Below are 16070 nucleotides of genomic sequence, written 5' to 3' on the forward strand. Positions count from 1 at the left end.
GGGTATATGAGGTTAAACTATTTCCCGAACACTCCAATAGAGCATATGAGTATAAACTATTTCTCCATTCTTCAACAACAATTCTGATTCAAGACTTCGACGACGGCCAAGCGATAGACGCAGCACCGGAGGAATCTTAGCTATTCTACAAAGCACTGAATAAGCTAAAAGATAAAGAAGTCAAGGATTGAAGTCATTCACAGACCATTCTACGCAATTTCCTCAACAAAGCACTAGAGGAATTGCAGGGAGAGTTATCATATCCAAAGTGTCTCAGACCCCTCTCTAAAAAATGATGAGTCTGAGATACTTTGGAGGGGGTATCTGTACGCGTCAAAAAATGCTTACAGACGTCCAAACACCACTCAAGACAACATGAAAAAATATGTACACACCAACAAACAACGCTTGGTGTCGCGGCTCCGGCGCGGCAGGTCATGGCGCCGCGGCCATGGCGCGGCAGCATATCGTGCCGCGGCTAAGGCGCGACAACCTAAAGTACCACGACCATTAAAGGACGTGCTACAGCAGTTATAATGCAGTTATCTGATGATTATTTAAAGTCCACGTGGCGGCGTATCAGAAATAGAACGTGTGCTGACGTGGAAAAGCAGTTAAACCACGAAAAAGGTGGTTAAAGGTCGTGGGAGAACTATTTCAAACACGTATGAACGTGGGTGTAACTGCCCCTTTAGCCGCGGCAGTGTCGACTGCCGCGCTCTTTGGCCGCGACAGTGTCGACTGTCGCGCCCTTTAGCCGCGACAGCATCAGCTGCCGAGCAGAGAGCCTTGAGTTTTTGGTGAATTAGAGCAAGAGAGAGAGTCTTTCTTCTTCACAAACATCCTCAAGAAGCTTTTGGCCATTCCTAGAGATCTAAGCTCAGACTTGATCTTTGGAAGAGTGAACATCTTACATCGATAAGATATTCGCTTCAAATTCTTACTTCGATAAACGAAGGAAGAATCATTAAACCCCTCACGGTTCAATCAGAATCTGTGATTTGGTGGTCCACGAGTCAAAGCGCTCCCGGCACAGGCAAAGATCCCACGCAAGCAGCGATCCAAACAACGATCCTGCGTTTGTTTCTCAAGAGTTGTAATTTTTGTTTAGTTTCATTGTAATTTCGTGTAAACAAATCAAAGTTTAATGGAATCGACAATGGAGTCAACTTTCGCTAAAAACAAACTCCAGCCCAGTCAACATCATTGTAATTTCGTGTAAACAAATCAAAGTTATTCAGTGATTTTGAGCATTTTGGAGCAGAAGAGGCTTGAGCTTTCAGTGATTTTGAAGAAGAGAGAGAACTTTCACCCTTTGACAAGCATCATTCGGTGATTCCTAGAGATCTAAGCTCAGACTTGATCTTTGGAAGAACGGACATCTTACATCGATAAGATATTCGTTTTCAAATCTTTACTTCGATAAACGAAGGAGAGATCTCTAAGCACCCTCACGATCTTTGAATCGGTGGTCAACGAGCCAAAGCACTCACGGCACAGGCAAAGTCCCACAAAGCAGGAGTTGATAAACAATTTCTGTGTTATTTTCTCGAGAGTTGTAATTTTTGTTTAGTTTCATTGTAATTTCGTGTAAACAAATCAAAGTTTAATGGAATCGACAATGGAGTCAACTTTCGCTGAAAACAATCTCCAGCCCAGTCAACATCATTGTAAGCTCACAACTGAAGATGGGAAGAGGATGAGAAAAAAAGAGATCCGTTCAAAGTCTCTTGAAGATAGCGATGAATACAAAGAAGAGTTGTATAGTGACTTGTATGAGGAGCTGAGACAAACTGACTGGCGATATATACTGCATAGGTAGTATGATCAGGTCGACTAACAGTGAGGTAGACCAGACTCCTTACTAGTTGATGGTAGCGTGAAGGATCAGATAAGGGCTTGCCATTAGTAGAACAAAGCTTAATGTTAAGCTCAAGAGGTATAGGCATAGGCTTACTATCTATCATCCTAGAGCAATCTAAAATATCTATAAGGAATCTCTTTTGTGAGAGAATATATCCAAGGGGCAAGTGATGAATCTCAAGGCCCAAAAAGTATTGAAGATGTCCAAGATCCTTCATTTCAAATTGCTGATTCAAATATTATTTGACCTATTGTATATGAGATTCTGAGGGACAGTTGAGAATCATGTCGTCAATATATAGAAGAATGATAGTTCTAGAGGTGTGCATGAACATAGCAGAATTATTAGAACTAGAAATAAGTCTGACACCCTGAGTAACGGAGGTAAATCGAGCAAATCAAGCGTGAGAAACCGGCTTTAGACCATAACGTGCCTGGCGAAGATGACAAACTTATACAGGTTTATGTGGAAGACTATTTGGCAGAAACATGTAAATATCCTTAGAAATATCACCATGTAAGAAAGCATTCTTTATATACATTTGGAAAATTTGCCAATTATGAACTGTAGCAACTGCAAGAAGTATAGAAATAGTAGTCATCTGGGTCACAGGAGCAAACGTCTCATCATAATCAATGCTATATTATTGTGTAAAGTGGCGAGCTACGAGACTGGCTTTTTATCGTTCTATAGTACCATCAGCGTGCAATTTGATCTTATGATCCATTTACAGCTAATTGCCTGCTTACACGAAGGTAAAGTAGTGAGCTCCCAAGTTTGCGTTTTCTAAAGAGCTTGTAGTTCTTCGGATGATAGGATTTGTGGTTCTTGTAAACTTGATGTTCCTTTAAGAAAAGTCTGAATGGAGGGTAAAAGGAAAGTGATCATTGCAGGGGAGGATCTTAAGATACAGATTGCATATTAGAATCTGGAATGACAACCTCTACAGCTGAGACATTAGCTTGTTGAAGTAGAGGATTAGGAGTGATAGTATCATACTGAGGTGGAGGATCAAGATTGATAGTAGCATGTGAGCTGGTTGGTGGACGATCATATGGATCAGAATCAAGGAAAATGAGAGACTCTGGTGTAGATGGTGAAAGGAGAAATGGTGCCTTTAATACGACATAATATGGGAGATGCTCGTAGAAGCTAATATGATAAGCGATACACATCCATTGAGCTTTAGGATCATAACAATGATAACCTTTGTGGTTAGGACTATACCCAAGAAAACACACATAATTGATTGCAAAATGAGTTTTGTGCATTCCTCAGTGAAAAGATGAACAAAACAAGTATAACTGAAAATGCGAAGTAAAGAATAATCATGTTGCTTTTCATAAAGTTTTTGAAAATGTGGTAAGACCATTTAAAACAGATAAGGGTGTGATGTTAATTAAATAGACAGTTGTGAGAAAACACTTACTAATATTTCTTGTATATTCTATGGAAAAATACTTTTTAAATTGGAATAAAGTTGTTCAATATGTTCTCCAAGGGGAAATCAGTTGGCACTTCTTTGATAAATGTCTCTTGTTAATATCAATTCAAGTGATTCATGCACGTTCCTAAATTTTGGATTTATTTCCTTTACTTTTCCAATTGAAATAAAAACAACTTGATTCCTTTTAAAATATATTTTTGAACTTTTCAATAGTTTTTCCATACATAACTCATTGTATTTTTTATCTCATGAATATTATTAAGATTGGAGAATAATGTTTATAAAATATAATTAATTAATGTTAAGTTATTATATTATAGTACTTTATCAATTTTAAGTGATTTAGTCTTCTAGCAATTAATGCTACTTCTATATTTTTTATACTCCAACTTATGAGTAAAATTGTATGCAATTATTTTAATTTATATAGTGATGTTAAATTTTAATCTATCAATATATTTTTCAAATATTAGGGTAGGTTTTTTTATAATTTTAAACTTTTGAGGGTGCTTCTATAATTTTTAAAACTTAGGGTATTAATTGCAAATTTTGAAGTTTTACGGGTCTACTACCAATTTTTAGATTTCATGTTTGTTGTTTTAAATTTTAAAAAATCAGGATGTTTTGTATAATTTTGAACTTCGGATGGAGTTTTGTGTAAATTTTGAAAGATTTTAGCTTTTTGATAATAATTTATGTATTATAGTATGTTATCTACTTATTATTTCTTTAAAAATTTTTAGTTTTTTAGATTTTTGACAATACTTTATGTATTATAGTATGTTATCTACGTATTATTTCTTTACCTTTTTATTTTCGTTTAAACTTATTGGTGCTTAGATAGCATTATCTTTCTCTATCATCCCCAAGGCTTAATTGATATGATGAATAGCTTTTTATGGTGGAGAAAGGGGGATTTATGGTGGAGAAAGGGGGATCTATGTTCAAGTCTGATGGCAATCCCTTGAATTCATTTATATTATTTGCAATTTGTTAAATTTTATAATTTAAGAGTGTTTTTTTAATTTAAACTTTTAAGGGTGTTCCTATAATTTTTAAAATATTAAGAGTGTTAATTGCAATTTTAAATTTTTTGGAGGATGCTGTTAGTTTTTAGATGGACAAATTTTCAAAATCAACCTTTTTGACATTTTTATCAGCAAAACCGGTCTCATATGACATTATTCAGCAAAACCGCCCCTTTTTTTCTAAAAAGTTTTATGAACCCAGCTTTGAAAAACACGGGACTAGCAGTCCCGTGTTTTTTGCAGAAAGTTCGAACGCAACAAAAAAAAACAAGTACACGGGACTGCTAGTCCCGTGTATTTCGACTCAGCTTTCAAAAAAATATGGGACTAGCAGTCCCGTGTTTTTTGCAGAGAGTTCTATCGCTACAAAAAAACAAGTGCACGAGACTGCTAGTCCTGTGCACTTCCTGGGCACAATGAAATGCACGGGACTAGCAGTCCCGTGCATTTCCTGCACAAATGTGTATTTCTGCAGCCTTGTTGCAATTCCCTGTATAAACTCATATTTCAAATACAAGTTTCATAAATTACACCATTGCATTTCATGTCAATTCCCTGTATAAACGCATATATCAAATCTAAAAATCATAAAATACACCACAAACTCATACAAATCCAACCAATCACACCACAAACCCACTTACGAATCCAAATCCAACAAATCATGCCACAAACCCACTTACGAATCTAATAAGTCACACCACAGTCTCAGCTACAAATCCAAAAACCATCTAGTGTCCCGAAATATGTTTGTAATGTACATATCAAAATAGGATTGTAATTTATATAACAATAACGATTAGCTTACATACATCCAAGAACTCTTCTCCTCCTCCTTTATCTTCGGTCTCCTCCATCCCGACCTTCGATGAGTTCATGATCCGGTTGCGTTTGTGGTTGTGACGGTCCAGCTCCGTCGTCAACACGTTGGAAAGGCCCAGCTTCATTGTCGTTTCTGCGTCGTCCTCGTCTTTGTCGTGGTTGACATGTGTATACTAATTGTGCTACCTCTCATCTATCATGAAGGTCTTCATGAGTTCGATGTAAGGCTTGGTGAAGCCTCTGCATTATCGACTGATATATTGATGCATGTTTCTGTGCTTCGGGATATGTACCTGCGAGAGATAATTCAAAAAAATCAGAAATGCAAAAATTACTTTAAAATTTAAATTACAATATGTAAATTTCATATTTAATTCTACATTACCTACTCGAGCCAATTCCAAGCTACGATTTGCAATGGTTTGAACATCATCTATTGCTGATACCTGTAATTTTTTTTAAAAACACAATCATATTTAGCAATATTGAAAAATACTAATAAAAATAAACTTAAAATAAATTTGAAAATACTTACTAATTCTCTCTCATCTATACCCCGAGGCACATATCCTCTTTGCAACTCAATCGGGGATGTGGTCGCATGGAGTATCCATCTTCTGGTTATCCTCCAGTACCAAGTGTAGTAATCTGATTCCTGGGGAGTTGGCTCAATTTGCTCAACAATACAAAAATGTCTATCATTCCATCTGTGTATATAAATTTGATGCTCAGCTACCCAGTCCTTTTGTTGGCCTCCTTTCTTCACCTTCATTTCTATTTTTTTAACAAATTGCGAAACATGTTGTGCAAGACCAAATTGTTAAAGCACGCAGTCCGGTACATGCATTTCTACTATCTCGAAACATATTAGAGGAACTCTGGCTCTCCATATAACTGGGTATTTTGTGCATATCGGGGTAGATGATCGAGAAATGAGGTGTAGGGCTCCCATTCTATCTACAGAGTATTACATATAATTGTTGCATATCATTAAAACGAAAGTTGATATATAGAAGAAAAAACTCATTTTTATAGAAATGATACCTGAAAAATCTTCATGCGGTTAAGCTCATTTCGGTAGAAATCTAATTGTCTAGCCGGGGTCTCGTCATAACATTTTTGGACATTCCATCTGTGTTATTTTCAAAATTCAGTACCAAAATAATAACTATAATTATATTTACTATATTAAAAATATAATACCTGCATCCTAGTGGATTTTGTCCGTCTAATTATAAATTCACGCATAGTCCCGGCTTCAAATGCAGTCTCTCCCATGCCCAAACTTACAGTAAGCTAAGACACCCTTTAAAATCACTATTGTTCATGAATGCAACTTTGGACATCTCTCTATATAGGTACACCAAAACCGCACTACCCCACGATAACGCACCATATGTGTCCAAGTCCCCGATAAGTGGTAACTACCTAGCATTTTCACAACATTTTAAGTTACCAAAATAAGCTAATTCAATAGGCATAATTATAAATACTGATAAAAATGATACATGGCATGCACTTTATCTTTACTCGAATCTGGAAATAATATTGAACCAATCATGTGCATAATGTATGCACGAGCATATTGTTCAATCAATATTGGTGGCGCATCAAAAGGCAACGGCCCCGAGAAGGTCTCTTTTAGCCACTTCAATTTAATGTTTCCTCCAGGCATGACTCTGGAGCTACACCTAACAACTCCGCACACTTGTCCGGCCAAAAATGTCTATTACTGCCGGTAACGCAAGGACCATCTATACGGAGACCAAGTATCATAGCTACATCATGTAGCGTAATGGTAGACTCTCCCATTTGGAAGTGGAAAGTATTGATCTCTGGCCTCCACCTATCTATCAAAGCGGTTAGTAGGGACCAATCGAGCCTATCCAACGAAGCCGCGAACATGTCAAGAAGTCGGCCCGTCCTACAGCTGCTATTATGCACTCATCCTCTAGATGCCAATGGCTATGGCTGAGGCTATGATCAACCATAACAATATATGAGCTTCTTTGTAAAGCAAATGAATATATAAGAATGCAATATTATAAGAATTCAATATTGAAAATATAAGAAACTTAGTTACCTCTGTAAAAGATATAACATGTGAACGGTGTTGAGGCTGGTCATATAGGACCTCATCACTAACCGGTCTAGGCTGCATGGTGTATATATACCTGCACATATAATTATAACATATCAATAACCAACCCATGAATAATAACTACAGTTTCTATATTAAAATCACAATTTGAATATGTCAATTATTACCAATTAATTGCTATCTGTTGGGTCTAGCTGGACAACGCGGTCGAGTATGTCCCGGTTATTTGCAAAGACTATATTTTTTATGCTTGACAATTCCTTCTCATCCTTGATTCATGGTTCCCCTAATTCGCACAGATCGTGGTCGACCTGCTTGTCTCTTGTATTAAGGTGGAATTAGTCGTGGTCCAGTATATTCGGGTCAATACCGACTATCATCGGGTGGATGAAAACTCTTAATGTATGTCTTTCGGTAATGAATTGTTGAATACCATGGTGAACAATACTAATTATATGGAATTCTCGCACCACCAGGCTGATTAGAAGACACCGCAAGAACATGTGCACAAGGTATTTTTTAAAGTTGTGGTATGTTACATGTGCAAGTGCAATCAACATCAAACATTTTAACGGTGTAGATACTGTCATAATCTTGTACCTACCATTCATTGTCATTGAACACAATAATTTGACATAATCTTGCCGCCTCAATTCTTCTATGCAAAATAGACTCATTTTTGGGTGTGTAACGCGTTGTCCAGTCTACGCCATCCTCACGCCTTTTGTTGAAGTATGAGTTTAGCCTATAGAACATTCTTGCAACCAATGATTGTATTGGCATAGCTCGTGCTCCTTTAAGAATGTCGTTAAAGCTCTCGGAGCAATTAGTTGTTATCATGCAAAACCACACACCCTCATCCTTACATAATGCTCATCGATGCTCAAATTGAGGCTTCAAGTTATGTACAATCTAATTATGTGCATCTAATAACAAAGACTTGATTTTCTCTCTACAATGTTCATACACTAATGTATCGGTTGCACACCCAGCTTGCCACAAAAGATTTTGTAAATTAATCTCGTCATGTTTTTTCTTAAAATTATCTCTTATATGCCTCAAACAATATCGATGGTGATGTGGTGCACCAAAACCCTTAAAATTATCTCTTATATGCCTCAAACAATATCGATGGTGATGTGGTGCACCAAAACCCTCATGTAATGTCCTTATAATTCCTTTCATCCTATCCAAGATGAAAGTAATTAATCTAGGCGCACAGACACTAGGAATCCACTTGTATATAAAAGTTCAAAGAACCACTTCCAACTAGAAATATCCTCTACCTCCACAAGTGCAAATGCTAGAGGAAATAAACAGCCATTTGCATCTACACTGGTCGCCACAAGAAGCACGCCTTTGTACTTGCCATATAGATGTATACCGTCAATGCTCAATAACGGACGACAAAAAGTGAAGCCTTTAATAGCAGGACCAAATGCCCAAAATACTCGAGTGAACCTCTCAATCCCCGGTGCAATCTCTTCAGATAATATTTTATATTCAGTACCCGGATTATTTTGCTTGATAGCTTCAAGATACTATGGAAGTAATTCAGAAGATTTTTCCCAATCTCCAAATATTTAGACAACGCTTTCCTCCTTGCATCATATGCCTTATATTTAGATATCTTAATGCCCCGCATATCATATACCCTTTGAAATATCTGACCTGCATTTAGATCAAGTTCAACTCTAACTTCAGGCATAATTAGCTTATATATATAAGAGGAAGATGCAGAATAATTATCGACATCCACCGACGGATTGCAACATGTATGAAGCCCGCAATATCTAGATATTACAAATTGCCCATTTGATGATTTCCTCACAGCGGCATTTAGCAACCAAGGGCATTTCTTGTTTCTCTCATCTTGCTCATTTGCATGCTCTACTTCATTCTTCTCGTTGAAATAACATTTTACATAGTAGTTGGTTGCATTAGTTTTTACAGGCTTGAATTTGACCCGATTTTTGATAGATCATTCTCGGACCGCAAAGATCAATGCTTCCTTACACTCGAATAGGTCCCCTTTTTAAAAGTGAAGTCCTCAGGCCGTTGAAAATTTGGACCAACATTAACAAATTCAGCTTGCGAAGTATTTATCCAATCTTCATTATGAAACTCGTCGGGCAACAGATTTTCAGCTTCCACATAATTATTGTTAACATTAAATTGCTCCATCCAACGAGAATCATCATCAATTCTAACTTCCACATGCATGCTATCAATTTGCACACCTTCTTCTTCAATATCTTCTGAGTCATCATTTACTTCTTCTTCTTCTACAATTGATCCGTCCGATAGATCACCCGTAATATAGCCCGATGCGTCGTTAAATATAGTAGACGTCCTACCAAGAGAATGCCCACTTAAATATTGTAGTTGAAACCACGGCTCTTGACTTAGAGATTTCATAAAACCACTCGACTAATTGTCTAAGTCCAGCATCCGAGAAAACTCTCCTTGAGGTCGTAAAACTTGAGCAAATTATTGAATCGGATACTTCTCAATGAACAACTCAACCGACACTTGCTTCTCCACTAACTGTTTCATGTCATTCAATTCCTCATCGTCGGTAATCGCCACAGCAATAATTCTGCTCTCATTTATCGGACAATTGAAGAACACTTTAATTGCATATCATGCTTTATTAATTTTCGTAACTTTGTGTATTTCATTCATCATTCCATCAAAATTGAATGACTTAGATAGCATAAACATTTTCCTAGAACCTCCCTCATTCATCGACATACTATTCAATCCGACGCCAAGGCTCCCATTGATGAAGCAAATAATGGGTATAGAGTTTTTCATCGAAACTGAAAATCAACAGTCTATCATATGTAAATAATCTATTATAACTGGAAATATTAATCTTAATTTAAAATCAAATTTAAAACCCTAATCTCAACTGCAAAGCAAATAATGGCTAAATTCTCTAATCCTAAATCACATTATTCATGTCTAAACCCTAATCATGGTTAAACCTTAATCCCAAATCTCAAATGAACCCTAATCCCAAATCTCAACTGAACCCTAATCCCAAATCCCAAATCTCAAATCCCAACTAAAACCCTAATCCCAACTAAATACATTATCAAATCCCAACTAAAACCCTAATCCCAACTGAACCGAACTCTAATTCCCTAATCTCAACCCTAATCCAAAATCTCAATTAAATCCATTCCCAAATCTAAACCATAATCTCAAATCTTAACTAAAAAGAAAATTTCATGGCTAAACAAAATTAACAACAACAAAAAAACACCATTACCTTGGTCGGCCGCGACGGTGGTCGGAGCGTGCTTGGTCGGCGGCGGGGGTCGGCGGCGTTGAGACATAAATAGGGTTGAGGAGTTTGACGGGGTGAAAGAAATGGGGTTGAATGGGTTTGGGTGAAAGAAATGGGGTTGAGGAGTCACGGGTGAAAATGAGGGAATCCATTGCACGGGACTGTTAGTCCCGTGCAATTCAAAGCAGGGTCGAAATACACGGGACTAGCAGTCCCGTGTATTTCGTTAAAATTCCCCGCTAGCAAAACCGACCCTTTTCAAAAGAAAATGATCGGTTTTGCTGAATAATTTTATAAATGGTCGATTTTGCTGATAAAAATGATAAAAAGGTTGATTTTGAAAATTTGTCCTATCTGGATTTGATGTTTATTATTTTAAGTTTTGATATGCAAGGGAGTTTTGCGTAAATTTGAACTTTCGAGAATACATTGTACAACTTTTGAAACTTTTTTGGTTTTTCTATTGTTGTAATATTTCATGTATTTTATTAATCTTATTTTTTAAAATTGTTGAGCTACAGATAATTCACGTGGGATTAAGACATGATATAATTATGATTATGATATATCATGATTTAAATAAAATATTTAAAATAACAAAGTTAAAGAAAGCTTTTCCAGAACCCGTGTTTTAAAGGAAGTATGATAACTGTATATGTGTCACTATATGAAAAAATTTCTGGTCCATCTTGCTAAGATTGAACCTAGTTAACGTACAATTACATCTCTGATAGTAATTATAGTCAGCTTCAGGATGGAAGCTACAAATGCACCTCTTATTGCCTACCTTCATGTAACTTGCATATATTATCTTTCAACAGCTTTACCTTCAGGCTCTAAGTCTCGGAATTGCGATAAAACTCTATTGTTTCAACAAATATCATATAAGAAAACCTTCTTTAATTCAGTAGCTGAAGCAGGTAATTGATTTAATGTCAATGTACAAACCATGCATAAAAATAGAAGGGATCAATCCTTCCATTATGCACAACATACTATAATGCTCATCCGGGTGAAAATAGTATAACTTACATTATTTCATTTCATTACTTACATTTATACAATAACATGCTACAAAGCTATGTGACAGCGGCACCAAATGGATGTCATAATTTGTGTAAAATAACGTGAGCACCATACTGAGGATGAAGCGTAATCACAGTGTAAGGAGCATGAGAGTAGGAAGGTGAAAGCTCAAACTCAAAATGTTGAAGAATCATGCTCAAACCCATCTTAGCTTCGAGCATCGCAAAGCTCTGCCCTATACAAACTCGAGGACCCCAACCAAAAGGAAAGAAGGCCACTTGATCTTTTGATGCCTTTGAGACTCCTCCTGCAAATCTCTCGGGGTTGAATTCATGGGCGTCTTCACCCCAGTATATAGGGTCGTGGTGGATGAAGATAATAGGTAGTATGAACGATACTCCTTCTGGGTACGTGATCCCTCCTAGTTTCATTGTTTTGTAGGTCCTTCGGGTGAGGATAATTGCTGGTGAATACAACCTGAGAACCTCATTCAAAATCATCGTCACCTGCCATAGGCATTTAAAATAATTTTAGAGGGCACATATGGATAACTTGCTAAATCTCATTATGTGATAAAAATGCTATATTTCAATGCAGGGTTTTTTCTTTCTTTCGATATTAGCCCTTTAAATCTTTTCAAAATTTGAACTAGTCCCTCAAATCATTAAATTGTTGTTAGATCCCCCAATTCTCATAAGTTGTTTCAAATCAATCCCTTTTATTGCTAGTTCTTCTCTTTATTGTTGGAGGGACCAATTGCAGAACAATTTGAGAATCTGCAACCTAATAGCAAATTCAATGATTTGAGGAACTAATTTCAAAATAATAAAGATTTAAGGGACTAATATAAAAAATCTTAAAATTAAGGGGTAGCTTCCACAAAACCCCATAATGTTTTGCACAAAACAATTTAGGAAATGCCATAAATATTTCAATGGTCAAACTGATCAATTGTTTTGGAACTACCAAAGGTGAAGGGCATTTGAATGCTAGTTGCTATGTAGGGATCTCCTTGCAGAGTTCCCCGTCAGAATTATTTTAGTTTAGGTTGAGAAGGAATTGCTACTAAAAGAGAGATAAATATCACCTTGCAGAATCTCCAATAGAATATCTTTAATTAGAGTTTGAAGGAATTGGTACTATGAGAAATTTAACTATTCAACACAATTTAAGACTTCTGGTAAATGATTCCATTGTCTTGCTTGTAAATGGAGGCCATGTAATGCCCAGTTAAGCATCTACCGATATATTCTGGTTTGGATATATCTGGTTTGGATGGAGGAAGAAAGATCCGACAAGAAAGAATCCGGTGGGGACGGCGCATGGCATTAATTGTGCACTCAAAGGATGTCATCATTTGGGTGCACTTGATGCTTTTCCGGATCTGACACTCCCTTAATTCTTAAAACAAAACGCAATATTATTTATTTCTTTGCTTTTTTGGTGTACCATGAGATATAATCATTAAATAAGCAAAAAGCTGCACTGCCATAGACTCTAACATTGTTCCATATTTAGAAGTTACAAGCAAGTATATTCAAATTAATATTAGGATCAAGAGAACCGTGTGATTTGTATTATTCAAAGCAAGTAACATAGTAAATGAAATACTCACGATCTTCAAGCGACTCAAGCCATCAATGTCTGGCTTATTTTTTCCAAAGACTTCTAGGACCTCTTCTCTTGCACGGACTTGCCAGCTTGGATGCATGCTCAATAATACCATTGTCCATGTCAGTAACACTGACGTGGTCTCGCTCCCTGCAAAATAAAACAGCTTACATTCTTCAAGAACCTCTTCAGTACTCATCCTCAAATTGGTGGATTTTCCATGATCTTGATTTAAATTAGACTCCAAAAGCAGGCCCAGCAGGTCATTCGTATTACAATCTCCCTTCTCTATAGCCCTTTCTCTCTTTTCGATTATAAGTCTTAAAAGTCTTCTAACCTCCCTATCAATTGCTTTTGCTCTCCTGTTATTCCGAGTGGGAAGAAACCTGCACCACAGAAAATGCCAAGAAATGTGATATGTGAATTAGACTTCTAGCTATTCTGTTGTTTTTATTTTTTTGGTCAAGTGATGGATGAGATCAGAGCATCTATATGAAAAACAAGACATGCTTGGTATCAGATCGTTTCATTACATAATTGAAACAAAAAGGAGCAACATTATTTGCAATGAAATTTATTGTGTTCTTACAGTAGACGAGGGATTGAGAAATCATGTATACTCCACTATGTTGCAAGCCACATGCTAAGGTCTAACAGTTACGGACATGAATACAACATGGACACGGAATTACAAGCACACTACTAATCTAATAAATCACAGTTGCCAGATATTGTAAAATATGCTTGTAGGTTATATAAATCAAGTTACCCAACCAATCCTTGTCACTTTTACAAGTGTTTTCCATCCATTAAGTTTGTTTCAAATGTGAATTGGTCTAGCAGAGACATGAAGATGAGATTTACTCACACATAGGAAAGAGCATAAAGTGATATATGGTTGTATATTTTGAATCATTACTCAATTAGGGTTAATTCTTTTAAGTTAAATTTGTTATTGGAACCCAAAAGTTGACATCCTCTATTACAGTACTGGGCAAATGACAAACATGCATCTATATATTAATTCGAACCATACACTTCATGCTAATCTAGTCAGCCACATGCGCTTGACGTGTCCCAAAATTCATTTTACAGTTTAAGATGCGTTGAAGGAGCATTGGAAAAGTACCTAATAAATCTCCGCACATCCAATATATATCAGGTATAGGTATCTCTCCACCAAGGACTACCAATACAACATAAAATCAAGAATACAATATAAAACTGCTTTAAACTACCTTAAAGTGAGACATTATGATCTTACTACCCCTTGTTGTGTTTCAGCCTTCCTTTACCTCAGAACTCTACCCTTTCACATCCATCTCTAATATCTCACCACTATTTATTGAAAACCTGCATCTATTTTTTCTGAAGGCAACGTCATCTCATAAAAAAACTGGGTATTGGGACAGATTCTTGATATTTAATGGCGCTTTAATCTACTTTTTTCACTTCTTATAATTACCACCTGTAGAATTTTGGTATTGAAGATGGCGATGGCGCTTTAATCTACTTTTTTCACTTCTTATAATTACCACCTGTAGAATTTTGGTATTGAAGATGGCTTGCATTGAAACATATAGAAGACTAACTTCTTATAATTACCACCTGTAGAATTTTGGTATTGAAGATGGCTTGCATTGAAACATATAGAAGACTAAAATCGACGTGGGACTAACGTTGTGTTGAGAAGTGTCTTAGATCAGTTATCAACTCCAAGAAAAAAAGGACGAGTCAAAACAAGTTACAGATCAGCGAAAGATAGATCAGACAGTCAATAGATGGTGTCTTAAAATGTCTAATTTTGTCTGGTTGATAATAGCATAATCCCAGGCTTATGTGCGTCTAATATTCTCTGGAAATTCAGGACACCACCTTAGTGTGATAGGCGCCTAGCTGGACATTGATTATTTTAGGGAACTGTTTTGATTTGGAAATCCTATTCATATCAGATTTGTTTATAGTTTTGTGAGGGCCCTTACTAAGGCAACTAGCTACAAATATAGAGATTCCCAAAAGGTTGAAGAAAGAAGAAGGCCAAAGGGAAGAGGCAAAAAAGTCAAACCGTCAAGGTTAAGAAGATGAAGAAAAAGAAGAAAAAAGAAAAGATTATTCTTCTGAGCATTTACAAGAAACCAGAGAGATTACTCTTATCTCTGTGCCTCAAGAGAGAAATTAATGTATCTTCTTCTTCAATCTAAAAAAGATCTCTCCTCTTCTCTCGTGGATGCAGTCACATTGCCGAACCATGTAAAATATCATTTTGTTGTGGTTGTTCATTTGTTCTTTATTTTTCACCATAAGGTTATCTGTAAATCCTAAAAGTTAAAAGTCTAGGACATAAACCCTAAAAATTAGTACTATAGCAATATCGAGCAACAGATTCCTAACATTTGGGGATAAACCTGAATTGCATTTCTTCATCGCCGTTGAATGTTAAACCTTTTCTCTGCTTATTTTCATTCTGGAGGTCTTTTGTTCATAGCCCCTGGTTTATTCTGAATTTTAGTTTCTGTATATTCTATTCCAAACTGATTTTCAGGCTTTAGAAGTTAAGTTTGCATGATACATCAAGTTAATGGCAAACAATTACTTACATTTGTCCTCCAGTTCTGATTTTAGTTAGAACCCTATGAGTAGACTGCATCAACTAACACAAGGTATTACACCAAACCATCATCTTACAGACAACTAGTATAATTGTGTAATTACCACAAGATTTCAACTAAAGGATCATCTATTTTTTATTCAAACAGCACTGAATTGGAACATGTTAATTGTTAAGTGTTAGATTAAGTCTATTGGGTATTGGGTTAATGGGCTGTGACCCATTAACCATACCCCTATTTGTATGACTATATATATATATATATATA

At 36.3% G+C, this 16070-nt stretch overlaps 1 protein-coding gene across 2 annotated transcripts in view; it reads right to left on the reverse strand.

The window, feature by feature from the left end:
- LOC109840776 (cytochrome P450 72A15-like) overlaps positions 11441-16070 on the reverse strand; it is a 25633-nt gene continuing 21003 nt past the window's right edge. For both annotated transcript variants that reach the window (XM_020409536.1, XM_020409535.1), the window contains 2 exons: positions 13199-13580; positions 11441-12089 (listed from right to left, as the gene is read on the reverse strand). In XM_020409536.1, the coding sequence (XP_020265125.1) occupies positions 11664-12089; positions 13199-13580 (808 nt within the window). In that variant the 3' untranslated portion in view covers positions 11441-11663. The remainder of the gene's footprint in view (positions 12090-13198; positions 13581-16070) is intronic.

The sequence above is a fragment of the Asparagus officinalis genome, chromosome 5 (genome assembly GCF_001876935.1).
Source record: "Asparagus officinalis chromosome 5, Aspof.V1, whole genome shotgun sequence".
Taxonomy (NCBI): domain Eukaryota; kingdom Viridiplantae; phylum Streptophyta; class Magnoliopsida; order Asparagales; family Asparagaceae; genus Asparagus; species Asparagus officinalis.